The sequence below is a fragment of the Electrona antarctica genome (genome assembly GCF_951216825.1).
Source record: "Electrona antarctica genome assembly, chromosome: 7".
NCBI lineage: Eukaryota > Metazoa > Chordata > Actinopteri > Myctophiformes > Myctophidae > Electrona > Electrona antarctica.
Window position 1 is genome coordinate 19,603,377 of NC_136812.1, and position 13,382 is coordinate 19,616,758.

Sequence of the window (13,382 nt, forward strand, 5' to 3'; positions counted from 1 at the left end):
GGAATTATTTTATGGACATCTTTTTACAGTGGGACAGATGTCACAATATGGCACAAAGTAAAATACATTATACACAATAAAACGATGAGCAGAATTCCTTACTAGTTTTAGCCATCACTCCATGTACTGTAGTCCTACACAATCATCTACATCTAATAATAATAGTAAATTGTATTTATTTTGGGATCCGGACGCAATTCCGACGGAGTTCCCGCATGTTCCCACATGTAGTCCGACATGCGGGAACAACGGTCGGACTACCGGTCCAACATGCGCTGCTCCCGTGCTTGCGGTTATGGTTAGGTTAGGTTAGGTAGGTTGTCGGTCTAATGACCGTCGGACCAAAACACGTGTTGGAACTTAGTACTGCACACTTTATTTTACGCACTTTACATTTTTTTTTATCTCAAAGTGCTAAAGTGAAGTGGTAATAGTATAAAACGGCAGGAAATTAGACATGATACATGCATTCTATAAAGTTTAGTTTCTCATAGCTGCAACAAAAAACATTTAAAAGGAATGCAGTGGGTGAGGCTGCAATACCGAAGCCGAGGGCATCAGACAGCATTGAGGTCACCTGTGAGGCTGTGACGTAGGAATCCCTAATGATGTTGGTGTCATTTACCATAAACGCCGCAAAGGGCTTGTGATAAGGCCCTGTGAATTACCTTGACTAAATTACTTGCACCCTATTTGATTGACAGAGGTTCCCCAGGGAACTATGCTTGAAGCTGTTGTTTGAAATAGAGCGTTGACAATGTTTTTTATACCTGATGTATTCTCTGTAACTCTGCAGTATGGTACCAAGGCTCTGGATAAAATAACCAAAGCGATCCTGGGTCATATAGAGAACAAGGTTCCCTCACCCAAAGGCTACCCCGGTGGAGATGGCATGTTCTTCAGAGGTATGTTCTCCTGTTACTCTCAGGATAGTTTGAATAAGATAACTTGTTACTTGCTTGAACTTGATGTGACAATAAAGAAGTTTCTCATTCAGATATTTGCAGCCCTAAAAAACTCATTTCTTTTGTTCCAGACATGAAGATTGGTATGATGGATGTGGGCATCTTTTGTAGGGAGTCTCGATTTGGGATCAACACTGAGAAAGGTAAGACACTGCTAGAGGAGAGGCACAAACAGATTTAAAACCATGTAGATCCATAGGAAGAAAGAATAGAAGAGTTACAGGCAAATACAAGTAGTAGCAATAATAATGAATGAAATAGTGTAGGATAATATAATGAATGAAATAGTGTAAGATAATAAAATATGGTATAGCAATGTTGTCGGATAATAATAATATATAATGTATGAGAATATTAGGATATAGTGTAGTGTTGTAATAATATGATAGCAGTCCATGATCGTGCACTGTGAGGGGGCCGGGTCCACGGTCACACTTTGGTGGGCTCCGTGGAGGACCTGGACCACGTCTGGACCAGGCCCCATTGCATTTAGGATCTTGCATAACATCTTGCTGAACCCCCATGAATTTCACCCCCATCTCAGACTGCAGCATCACAAAGTTCCTGAACCGCATCCTTGGCCTGGAGGTCCACAAGCAGAACTATCTCTTCCAGTACTTTACTGACAACTTTGACTACCTAATCGAGAAGGACAAGAAGGAGGGAAAATACGACATGGGAATCCTAGGTATGAAGCTCACTCAACATCACTATCAGAGGTGCTGGGCAAATCTGCTTAGCACAACTCTCGGTGCAATACATTTTTCTAAAACAAATTGCAAGTTCACAAAGGCAATATACAGGGAGCTTGTAGATTGCTATTCATCGTCTGACACTGTGGGGCTTAAATAGTTAAACAATTGATAATATGCAACCTGAAAAACAGGAGAAACGGGTGATATTAACCTGACCTATGGGCCACATGGCTTAGGAAACGTTGGTTCCCAAGACTTCTTATTTACTTATGAAAGGCACTGGAACAAATGGTAGGCCTGCAAACATCACTCACCGTCTGTTTTCTTCAATCCCAGTGTGGTGAAAAACATTTATCCAAATAGCTCACCGCCACTTACATTGAACTATGTTGGTTCAATGGCTTCAGCCTATTATTCGGTGAAAAAAGAGAAGAAAACTATTTTTTTTAGCAAATAAAAAATGTCACTCTTACAAAGATATTTGCAAAGCATAAATTAGACTTTGTCTTAAGATACTTCATATTTTTTGGACTATTCTTTTCTGTTCTACTCTGTCATGCTTGCAGGCTCTGACCGCTACAACTGTTCTGACTATTCTGCTCCCAATGTATCACCAGTACCAATCAGTCGTGTTCTCCTCTGATGTTCTGCTGTGTCTCTCTCAGACCTTGCCCCAGGTAATGATGAGATCTATGAGGAGAAATCGGAGAATTTCCTGACGGCAGGAAACCCTCAGGACGGACAGGTTGTTTTGTATAAGGTAGGCACACTCCTATCATCTTACATAACGCTGTAATGTGGGCACTATCTCATATAGCACTACAAATGAGTTATAGGCCTGTATAGACCTGTTGTCCTGCTGTACCTGCTTTGTAGGTAATGGGTGCAGTCAGACAGCCATGGACATTTACAAGATTTAGGTTATTGTTTGAACCTTTAGTTTACATAATGTTGTCGCATTATGTTCTTGTAGTGAGATATACCCTTATACTTACTATACAGTACGTTGTGTTGGAACTGAAGCAGAGGCTTTGTTGACCTATAAAAGACATTAGCATGAACCTCACTCCAGATGTGTGATAGTATTCCCCTTTTACCACTTATTGTTACATAATGTGTGTGTCTGTCTCCTCTTTCTCAGTTGTTCAGAGTAGGCTATAGGGTCCAAACTAGGAACATCACAAACGCATGTCGGTAGAGCTCTATCCCCAGATTAAATAACTCTTAATTAACTATAGATTGCCTTAAGCCAAGGTTTGCCCGAAACATGACATTTCTTCCATGCATAAGTCAACAGATTGAACCATGAATCTGGCTCCAGCTAGCTATGAGTTATTATAATAAAACAAACTCTGAGTTTTAGAGATAGTGGCTTTGTATGAAAGCTTTGATTCAAATCAGTCTGTGAGCCCAAGGCGGAGGAGTCTGTGGAGCCACCGGTAGGACTTGCGAAAAAGATGATTAATCGTATCTGGCTTTTTGTGCCGTTGCTGCAGGCTAACCTACGCTGACATTTTAAACCTCAGTAGAAAGCAGTGTGCTGCACAATCAGGACTGGTTTAGCAAGTATAGAAAGAGTGGGTGCATATGGACATACTGTGCGTGACGGTATAGTCTTTGGTTCAAATCTGCATGCATCAATCACTACACCAATCATTTTGATCTTGTATTTCTTCACAGGCGTTTCTCTCTCCATCAGCTCCCTTACAATATGAGGTTATGTGGCTGCCTAGTTTTCCTCTCTTAATGAGTCATTTATTCTTATTCTCTTCCCCTGTACTTCTCCCCCCTATAGATCAGTGTGGACAGAGGTATGCCCTGGGAAGAGGCCTGTGAAAAGGCACTGAAACTCGCAAAAACTGATGAGGGATTCTACTTATCTCATAAGGTGAATATATACAACAGTATACTGTATGTCACAACAAACAAACCAAATGTGGTCAGTACTGTTAAAACGTTGCTAAGTCCGGAGGATATTTATGCGGTCCAGGTGCCTCGTTTCCACACAGCTGTGTTCTGTTCGTAAGTCTGTAACCCCTTTCCCCGATATGTGCGAAACTCAGATTTTCACGGATGTACCAGGAAATAAGCAAAAGATGCTAATTCATTCATTTTAGTTGCTTGACTGTGTTAATATGTTACGTATACTGCTCTTTTCAGGTACTTAAGAATTGTCATTAAGAATCCGTAAAATGAATGCATTTTCCTTCCGCATACAGTAGCTGGAAATATTATTGCGCATCACACACAGCTGTGTGGAAAATAGGCATTATTGTATGTCAGAAGTTTGTACATGATAAAATATTTCCATGTTACAATGTTCGGCCTAAGGAAGGACATTGCATGACTAAAAAACAACAACCACGTGATTACCTACATAGTACTAACGTTTGCTTCCTCCTCACAGCTGCGAGGTAACAACCCATGTGTACTGTTAGCTGAGCAGGGCCGAGGCAAGAACTTTGTTGTGTACAAGCCCAACATTGGCAAGCAGGCCCACCCTGAGAGCCTGGACAACCTGCTGCAACGCTATCGCAAGGTGAGAGCCTGTTTCTCTGTCCGTCAGTCGGCTGGTCAAAATGTCAGTTGGCTTATGTAGTACGTATCTGTCTGGTGGTGATTTGACTATCATGTTCCACTAGCAAGGAAGTTGTGAGTTGAATGTAATAAAAAGGCTGTGGGAACTGGGAAGGTATTGCAAAGCATGGTGCATCACTGTTTCATGGAGTCAACTGCCACCTTGTGGACGAAAAGGAGTAGTGACTTAGAGGGTATGCTATACAAAGGCAATTGGCATTTGTAGAACGTATGTGTTGCAATATTGCATAGACTACTAAACTCATTAGCGAATGCATGAGCAACCTAATGCAGGATTAAACGTATGGCTCAAGAGGTTGTTGCAAATCCCACTTGTATACCGGTATGTTGCTGCTGTTGAAATAAGCCGTGCCTCGTTCACTTAACCACATGACTTAAGTGGCCGATGATTAATCACCACCACCCCTCACCATGCGCTTACTGAACACAGTGAAGGGTTGTAATTAATGTGATGGGACCCCAATCTGCCACCTAGTATGACTGGGATCACACCAATGTTTTTATCGAGTGTGAATCCTCCTCTTGCGTTCTCCTCATTCTGTATCATGCTCAGTGTTGTCCGCTCCATACTGATGGCCGTGCTATGTGCTCCTTCCCTCCAGGTGGACGCAGACGAGGCAAAGGCGAGCTGGGAGACCCAGTTCACCTTCTCCTTCAGGAAGTGTAGCCATGCCAACTGGTGAGTATAGTAACAAAGTCCTTGTAGGATGAATGGCTCAACTGTCTCAATGCAACCTAAAGATGATGACTTCCCCACTTTATTATTTTTTGTTTCTTTCTCCCTTTCTCTCACATGGCCTTTGTTGATTGGTGGGATGGTTGGGTTGTAGGGTGGGGATATATGTACTGTATGTTTTGTTTGTGTTTGTAGAGTTTGTTATTTGTTGTTTTTTTGTTATACAATGGGGGTTGGCTTTTAAAAGCAACACAAATGTGATACAATTTGTAAAGGGTCATAAGAGCATTAATGGGATTTTCAAAAGCCGTTATTAAACATGTATGTTTGTCTCTCTCTACCATCTCCAGGAATGGGAAATGTAAGAAGATTGAAGAGGGTCAGGAGTGTCTGCAGGGCATGCGCATTCGTCAGTACCACATGCTGTGCGGCGCTCTGCTGCGCGTGTGGAAACGTGTCGCTGACTTGGTCTCTGACATCACCAGCTCCAGCATCCTGCAGATAGTTCGCCTCAAAACGAAAGATCACAATAAGCAAGTTGGTCAGTATCACCCCCTCTTAGACCATTAACACGTTGGTCAGTATCGCCCCCTCTTAGACCATTAACACGTTGGTCAGTATCGCCCCCTCTTAGACCATTAACACGTTGGTCAGTATCGCCCCCTCTTAGACCATTAACACGTTGGTCAGTATCGCCCCCTCTTAGACCATTAACACGTTGTTTAGTATCGCCCCCTCTTAGACCATTAACCCATTTTGACCTGAGATCAGATTCTAAAAATGTCTTCTACATCCTGACAGTTTTCTGAAAAAGCTATGTTTCCATGTCAGTCGTTCTTCGATTTTTCAAAAATAGCAGACCTACAAGCTCGTAGCGCGCCACTCGATGACGCGCTATGAGCTTGTAGATCTGCTATTTTTCAATAGCTAAAGCATAACATAATGCTAACACCAAAAGGGGTTCCTGCCCAAAATGGGTTAACACGTTGCGCCGTTGGCTCAGACTTGTGGAATGTCTTTTCATGGCAGTGCAACCTGCGCTGTGTAGAGTAAAATTACTCACTCTAAGCCAAAGAAATACATTTGAATATTCATCTCCTGTGCATCTATCTAAATTATTAAAAACATGCATATATTAGAAAATGTATGCACATTTGTCTGTATAAAAATGTTTTGGTGTAAGAAAATGGCATGGTCCTTTAAAACATGATCTCAAGATGTCAAAAAGTCAGGTCATGATGCTGGCCTCGTTGTTTTGACATGTTGCTTGTTGTCTATAATAAAGAAGGTTTTCCCTGCAGCGCTACCAGATGGGGCACAAAGTAACACTGTTGAAAGAGTAACAAATTGGTTCCTACACAACACAGCAGATATATCGTTAACTCTGAATACTGAGTTTATTTAAAAAATAATAATGCATTACATCTTCTCCAGGCATTAAGATCCCGGAGAACTGCATAGCCCGTGTGCGCGAGGAGCTCGTGTCGATGGACGAGGAGGTGAAGAGGAGGCGAAAAGAGAGGGATCAGCAGGCTGTGCAGCAAGAGCTGGCTGAGAAGCGCAAGCTGGCTGAAGAGCGCAAGCTGGAGCAGAACAAACACCTCCTGGCCAAGCTGATCAATCAGAATCACATTCGGAACCAGTCCCTAACCCCACTCCCGTCCCTGAACCAGAAACTGAACCACATCCCACTACATCTCCAGTCCAGTCTGCGAGCCGCCCAAAACTTGTCGTTACAGAGGAGGAACTCCAGCCAAATTCCTCAAAGGACCATGCTCAACCGGACAACCCATGGCACCGCCACGAACCAGGGCACTCTGCCCAGTATGGCGAGCCTCAGCTCCCACTTCTCCCACTATCAGCAGTCCTTCTTATCCCCTTTTGCGCAGCTCAAAAACCCCTCCCTGCCCCCTTCGCAGACCACCATGTCGGCCCCGTCGTCCTCCAAGAACCCTCTGGAGGACATCTTGGACCTGACAGTCAGCTCACCGTCGCCCTCCCCAGACAGCACAGAGGGTATGCTGAGTCTTGGAAGCTTCTCGGATGACTTTAGTCTTGAGTCTCTGTTTGCTCGGAGCACTCAGAACGCACAAATACAGCAGCAGTCGCATCTGCAGGCCAGACAGCAGCAGCAGGGCAACCATGGTTTACTGGTCAACAACGTCCAACCAGACTTTATGGACTTCTTAGACTTGCCCCCGCCGCCTTACCCACTGTCCACACAGACGTCCAACCCTTCCTCGTCTCCTGCCAGCTCGTCCATCTCAAACACAGTGTCTCACATCAGCACCGGGCTCCTTTCCACGTCCACCCTCCTCCCCTCGTCTTCCTCATCCTCTCTTTTCTCCAACACAAACTCCTCCCCCTCCTCTCTCTTCTCCTCTTCGTCCCCCTCTGTCCTCCCATCTCCGTCGGACTCTTTACCCAATGGCCACTGCAGTTCCGATGCTCTCAATGTGCGCGAGGTTCTGAACAGCATGCTACAGGCCGGATTGGATCGTAAGTCTGTCATACAGTATGGACAAGAATGGGACACTGCTTAACGGCAACTCATCTGGACTATTTTTTTTGTTTTAGCAGATTGTGTCTTGTTGTTAGCTGCTGTCTGTGAACGTACCCCTTGGTCCTGCTCCGACCCCCCCAAACCCCCCCCTCCCCCCTCAGGGCCTATAGTCACATCACTGCCTGTCCTGTCCCATGCTCAGCTCACCCATATCTCATCCAAAGTTGACATTCAACTGCTTGGGTCACATTCGCTAGGTTGCTAAATTTTTTTATAATCTGACCACCTGATAAATGTTGGGAGACTTGTATTATCTAATGTATTTTTAATTGGTAGAGTCACTAGCCCCTTTTACACAGTGTGCAAGGTGGAATTCTGTTATTCCACCTCGCTGTTTATAAAAGTTTAGTGATGAAATGGAGGGGTGTTCATTGTCGTTCTGCCGTTAAACCAGCAGCGGATGTGGTCACACAGCCGACTCGATGTTCTTGTAATAGGGATAGCCAACATGGTGGGGACAGGGGTGTGACATTTTGATTATGTGTTGTGTGTTGAGTCGCCCTGCTAAATGCCTACATTGAAAATTGTGTGCGACCTGCCACCAGAGGATTAAAAACATCTCTGGAGACATTTCTAACATGAGACACATGAGACATAGACATAGACATTAGTTTTACCCTACTGAGTGTGTTGCAATAGTAATCCCGCTCAGTACGAGAGGAACCTCAGGTTCAGATATTTGGTGCATGTGCTTGGTTTAGGACCATCTGCAGACTTATGACTGAACGCCTCGAAGTCAGAATCCTGCCTAGACGGAAAAATAGCTTATATGGGTGCCGAGGTCTCTCAGCTGGCCTGACTTTGCCAGGCGTCTGCCCAGTGTAGAGGCTCTTTTGTGACTGTGATGGTCTGGAGGGGGGGGTAGCCAGATGATGGCTACCACCCTCTGGATGCACACATGTTTGTGAATAACTTGGCGCTAAATGACTCGTACACATTTGTACAGTTAGCAAAAGCACCGCAACTCTCAGTTCACCTGCCATTATTGATTAGAAAGCGACATTGCTGCCTGACAGACGTGCATGTTAAACGTCAAACTAGACACTTATGCTGTTTTGTGTTACACGTCACACCTCTGATTCCGGAACGCTGGCATGCCATGTATAAGCACACTCGGCAAGCATTTCACTGGCTTTCTGGTTCTGTATAAAAAAGCAAAGCCTGCGTGATGACGGATCTTCTTTTCAGTTATGTTGCAGGATCTCTGTATAAAAGGGGCTACTGATAAGAGTGCAAGGGAGCTCTTTGTGTAATACCTTGTACCAAATTGTTCCCTCAAACAGTCTACGGCAGCTGTAACAAAGTAAGAATTTTGTCTTTTGATATTTGGAAAACAAATATTGTGGTAAATGTGTATGTTAAAAAAAGATATATATATATACATACCGTACAAATTGGGTTTATTCATTGAGGTATAAACCTTTTTTATCTGTAACTATACAGCTCCAAATGGGACACAGCTTTATGCCAGGCTTGGCTGGAATTTCAGTGAAGATAAATAGTTGAACTGGAAACAAAACGACAACAAAAAAACACGGATCAGATCAATTGGCCAGTGAGCTATGAGCTGCCTGGGTTTTAATCTGCCTCTACTTGCCCGCTCTTGTTTCTCTCCCTGCTTGTGTGAACACTTGTCTGTGTCTAGCGTGATGAAGAAGGGAGAGGGAGGTCAGTCTGCAGTTGCAAACAGTGCCTTTGGAGAAATCTACTAAAAATGCAGTCTTTAAAAATGAACCCATATAGGCCTGATGTATAGATTTGTACTTCATAAGGATTTGTTGGTTTTAATCTTAATTTATTGTGATATATTTGTATTTAACTATTAGCCCCTAAGTCAGTCGTCGTTGGTGTTACAAAATGTTGGTGGTGGACTTCTGGATTAAAGCTCCCATCTCCATTTGCCTATGTGTTTTTATGTTTATCTGTGGAACCCATAGCAGCAGACCTCTTCCCCGTCCCCCCCTTGTTTTCCCAACTCGTACTGCGGTGTACTTGGGAGTCTATATGAGACGGATGCTACAAGGATAACTCTATTAAGCGGAGAATGAGTTGAAATTGTGTCAAAGAAATGATTACCCACTTACCTACCCCCCCCTCCAAAAACAAATAGTGATTACATCTAGTGATGTGACTCCTGGTTTGCATTGATTTGAAGTTCTCAGGAAAGTCTTGACTCGAGTGCTTTTTGTTTGTGTTTGGTTTTTTTAATAATTTTTGACCAATGTTGATATGGAGAAGGAGAAAAATTAGCATATGTATAAACCACTGAAAGACTTTTGGAAATGTGTTTGGTCAATAATCTCTCTTTTACTGTATTAGTAGCTGTATCTCATGTTATTGGGAAAACCTGATCATTTCCCTTTATAATGATGTTCCTTTTGTAATCATCCATTTGTGCGATAATCGGCATTGCTGATTATGTTGGGGAATCTCAAGTAAAATGTGCCAAAATTGACATATCAGCAACAAGGAATAAACGCAACATATTGGCAATTGTATGGTTTGTTCACTGAACAAACAGCCAGGGGCCTCAGTTGTGGGTGGAAGAACCATACAAGGACACAACAGCCTCACAGTGCACCACCAACTCATGCTTGTCACCAGCCTGGTCATGCGTTGCTGTGGGATGGCATTCCATTCCTCAAGGATTTGTTGCAGGTCAGCTTCTTTACACTGTCAGGTACAGAGTAATGACTGAGCTGATCGTGCTAGTGTTCCAACTAGATTGAGATCTGGGCTGTTGGCAGGTCATTCCATCCTCTACTTCCACATTATGGAGGTAATCTGTGATAACCCTGCCTCTGTCTGGGCGAGTGTTGTCATCATGAAGGATGTTGTTAGGTCCTAGATTGTGAAGATATGGGATCAGCAATGGCTGCAGAATCTCGTCCTGATATCTTGGTGCATTAAGATCGCCTTCAGTGGCGAGTCTGGTGACAAGCTCGTTATACCAGTGATGCAAATACTGCCCCCACCAAAAACTGTTACTGGATCAATGCAACGATCAACAACATTCTCCATGTCTCCATATGTAGAACCTGCCATTCAGGTTCCATTGTCAGTGTTGCCAATGGATGTAGCAGACACCAAATGACCAGTTGTAAGATAGAGAGCAATACACAACAGGCCCTGTTTAAGCACATATAAAGTAAATTCAGCACCATGCTCCAAGTGTTGCCAATAAAGTGCCAATCTAGTCAATACCAAAGTATACAGGTTTGACTTTGGGAGGGAATTTTGGCACATTTCACACAATCGTCATAACATTGGACATTATTGTAAAGGGAAATGGACAGTTTTCCAGTTATATAAGATACAATGCTACTAGTACAGTCAAAACAGAACGAAAAAAAGACACATTTTCAATATTTTTGGGGGTTTATATATATTGTATATGGAAACCTGTAAGATCCAACTGTCTTTGCGTGAAATGAATGCACTGTAGTTGGTTCACGACAAAATGCCTGGGCAAGATCAACCAATCCAAAAGCAATAAAAGGAAAAACAAACCAACCCAGATTTTTGAAAAGTCTCAGTACTGTTTACGTTGAAAAGCAAGCAATGGTTTGTGAATACCTGTGCATGGTATGAATTGAAATCTTATTTCTGTTCCGCTCCGTATTCTAGTAGTCAAACAGCTGAAATACTATGTATGTGACCTTTGTATAGAACATTGTACTGGGATGAAAGCAATGTGGTCTTGGTGTTTTTGTCATCATAGTTATTATGAAATTTATCATTGTTGATATTTATATTTAAGGGATATTTAGATTTTAGATATAATGTTATCCTGATTATTATGTTAGTTATCAAAACGTTTGGTCAGGGAAGTTTATAGTTTTCAAGATTACTATAAAACAAAAAAGCAAGAAAAGTCTATTATAACCTGCCACCAAATAATATTGCACTGTTCTGTACTGCTGTACAGTGTCTGGGTTTAGTTTCTACTCATTTTGATTTTGCTTCTCTCAAGTATAATTTGTTTTATTTTATTTTTTCCAACTTCTACAGATTATGCCAGGGCTTTAGTTGGCAGACATACCAAAGTATTCCACAGACAGACACTCCTGAAGTTACTGGCTCTAAAGATATCAGATCTTTTTTTATCAATCTCAGGAAGAAACCTTTAAGAAATGTATTGGTCGAAGAGTTATAAGACATGTTATAATATGGTTTTCCCTTATGACAGCGGAGAGACTAACCAGTACATTTGATTGCGATTTTATTTCTTCATTCTGTGCTGCAACCTTTTGCTGTATTTGTTTTTGCTTTTTCAGAAACTTAATGTGATGGGTCTGTTTTGTCATTGTAGTGGAAGTGTCAGAGATTCTTAACATGTATGCCTTCTTAGGGCAAAGATCAAAGGCTGTTTCTTTTAAGGAACATTATTATTTTGTCTTTACAATGTTTTATTTTTGTGGTTAGGGTTATTATACAATTCATCCGTGTTAAATCTGACAAAGATTTAGTGCAGATTTGCACTGGGTTATACTCGTATATGTGCAATGGTTTGTGCAAGTCTTCAGAATTCGCTCTATTGCATCCGTCTTGATTTAGTCTCCTCTCCTGTGTGTATTACTCACACTTGATTGCTTTTAAGTATCTATGTTTTCAGATGTTTTATGGTGTCTTTGTGCCCACTTTACTTTTGCTTGTAGTTTTCTCCATCAAGGCACATTCCGAGATATACAAATGAACGAGTTGGCTCTCCCCATCAGTTATGCGGTCATAATTATTATATATTTGTTTTACATTTGAGGGAATTGGATAAATGTCCATAAAAGATATTCTGACAGAAAAAGAATACAATAATTTTGTTTCTTTTGAAACTCTGTTACTTTGATCAGAGTAGTTAGGCCTTTTGTCATTTTTATAATTTTGCACTAAGAATGGCATAATCATGTTACTGTTCTTGTTTATGATTGAGAGTTGCAAGCTCATTGTGTTCCTGACCTTTTGATGGATTGCTATTTGTATACTGTAACAAACTTCTTTGTTTCCCCACCTTTTGCATATTATATAAATAAATGTTATCACATTCAAATAATTTATTGCTAACAAAAAATGAAACAAAAAACATGCTACTGATTGTATGTATTTTTAAACAAAGCCTATTTTTTCTGTAAAAAAAGATGTGTTCAGCACTTTTATTCTGGGTTGTGCTTTTGTTTTTCTATATATATTTATAATTTAGATCGAAATGTATATATTGTAAAAATCGTGCCTTTCGACTAATTCTTTAAAAAGGTTTTCTACTCATAAAGGAAGGAATATATCATATTGCAATCTTAACTTTGTAAACAAATAAAACCTTGAAGATTGCTGAATTCTAGTCTTTTTTTTGCCATGATTACAGACAGTATCCTTACCATAGTAATTTATTGTATAGTTTATCTGCTCAACATCATGAGAATAGTACAGTACACACGTTTATAAAATGGAGGGAGTTTCAAACTCAAATACTTGATTCAGCAAGTTAATATCCTGTACATTACTTGGTGAGAAAGACAGGTGAGTTACACGCAACAATAAAAACTCGGAAGTGTAATGGCCTGGATGTACATTTAGTAAACGACTGTATAAGAGAGTAAAGCCACTTAAGTTCAATGGAATATAAAAAGGATAGACATAGTGTGCTATATTAAGCAAAGGCAGACAATATTCAAAGAGAAGAAAATGTTATGCCTACTTAAAGGAGCTTTTCACCCATTTTCAACCTTATTGGTATAAATTGGTCATAACTAACACTCAGTCCACAGCCCTCTGAGACAATTCAGTGAAATGGGCTTTTCAGTATTAAACTTCCTTTTTTAATTTGTAATTTGAAGAAATACGTGACCTCTATCAAAATGTAGCCTATCTCAAATGCTTTTTTAAGCAAGGAA

At 41.3% G+C, this 13,382-nt stretch overlaps 1 protein-coding gene across 3 annotated transcripts in view; it reads left to right on the top strand.

Annotated features, from left to right (window-relative positions):
• The window catches only part of sbno2b (strawberry notch homolog 2b), a 71,608-nt gene extending 62,214 nt beyond the window's left edge, over positions 1–9,394 (top strand). For all 3 annotated transcript variants that reach the window (XM_079504882.1, XM_079504884.1, XM_079504883.1), the window contains 9 exons: positions 797–905; positions 1,037–1,108; positions 1,510–1,653; positions 2,326–2,420; positions 3,456–3,548; positions 4,068–4,199; positions 4,861–4,937; positions 5,285–5,475; positions 6,369–9,394. In XM_079504882.1, coding sequence (XP_079361008.1) covers positions 797–905; positions 1,037–1,108; positions 1,510–1,653; positions 2,326–2,420; positions 3,456–3,548; positions 4,068–4,199; positions 4,861–4,937; positions 5,285–5,475; positions 6,369–7,477 — 2,022 coding nt within the window. In that variant the 3' untranslated portion in view covers positions 7,478–9,394. The remainder of the gene's footprint in view (positions 1–796; positions 906–1,036; positions 1,109–1,509; positions 1,654–2,325; positions 2,421–3,455; positions 3,549–4,067; positions 4,200–4,860; positions 4,938–5,284; positions 5,476–6,368) is intronic.
• Positions 9,395–13,382: the final 3,988 nt, after the last annotated feature.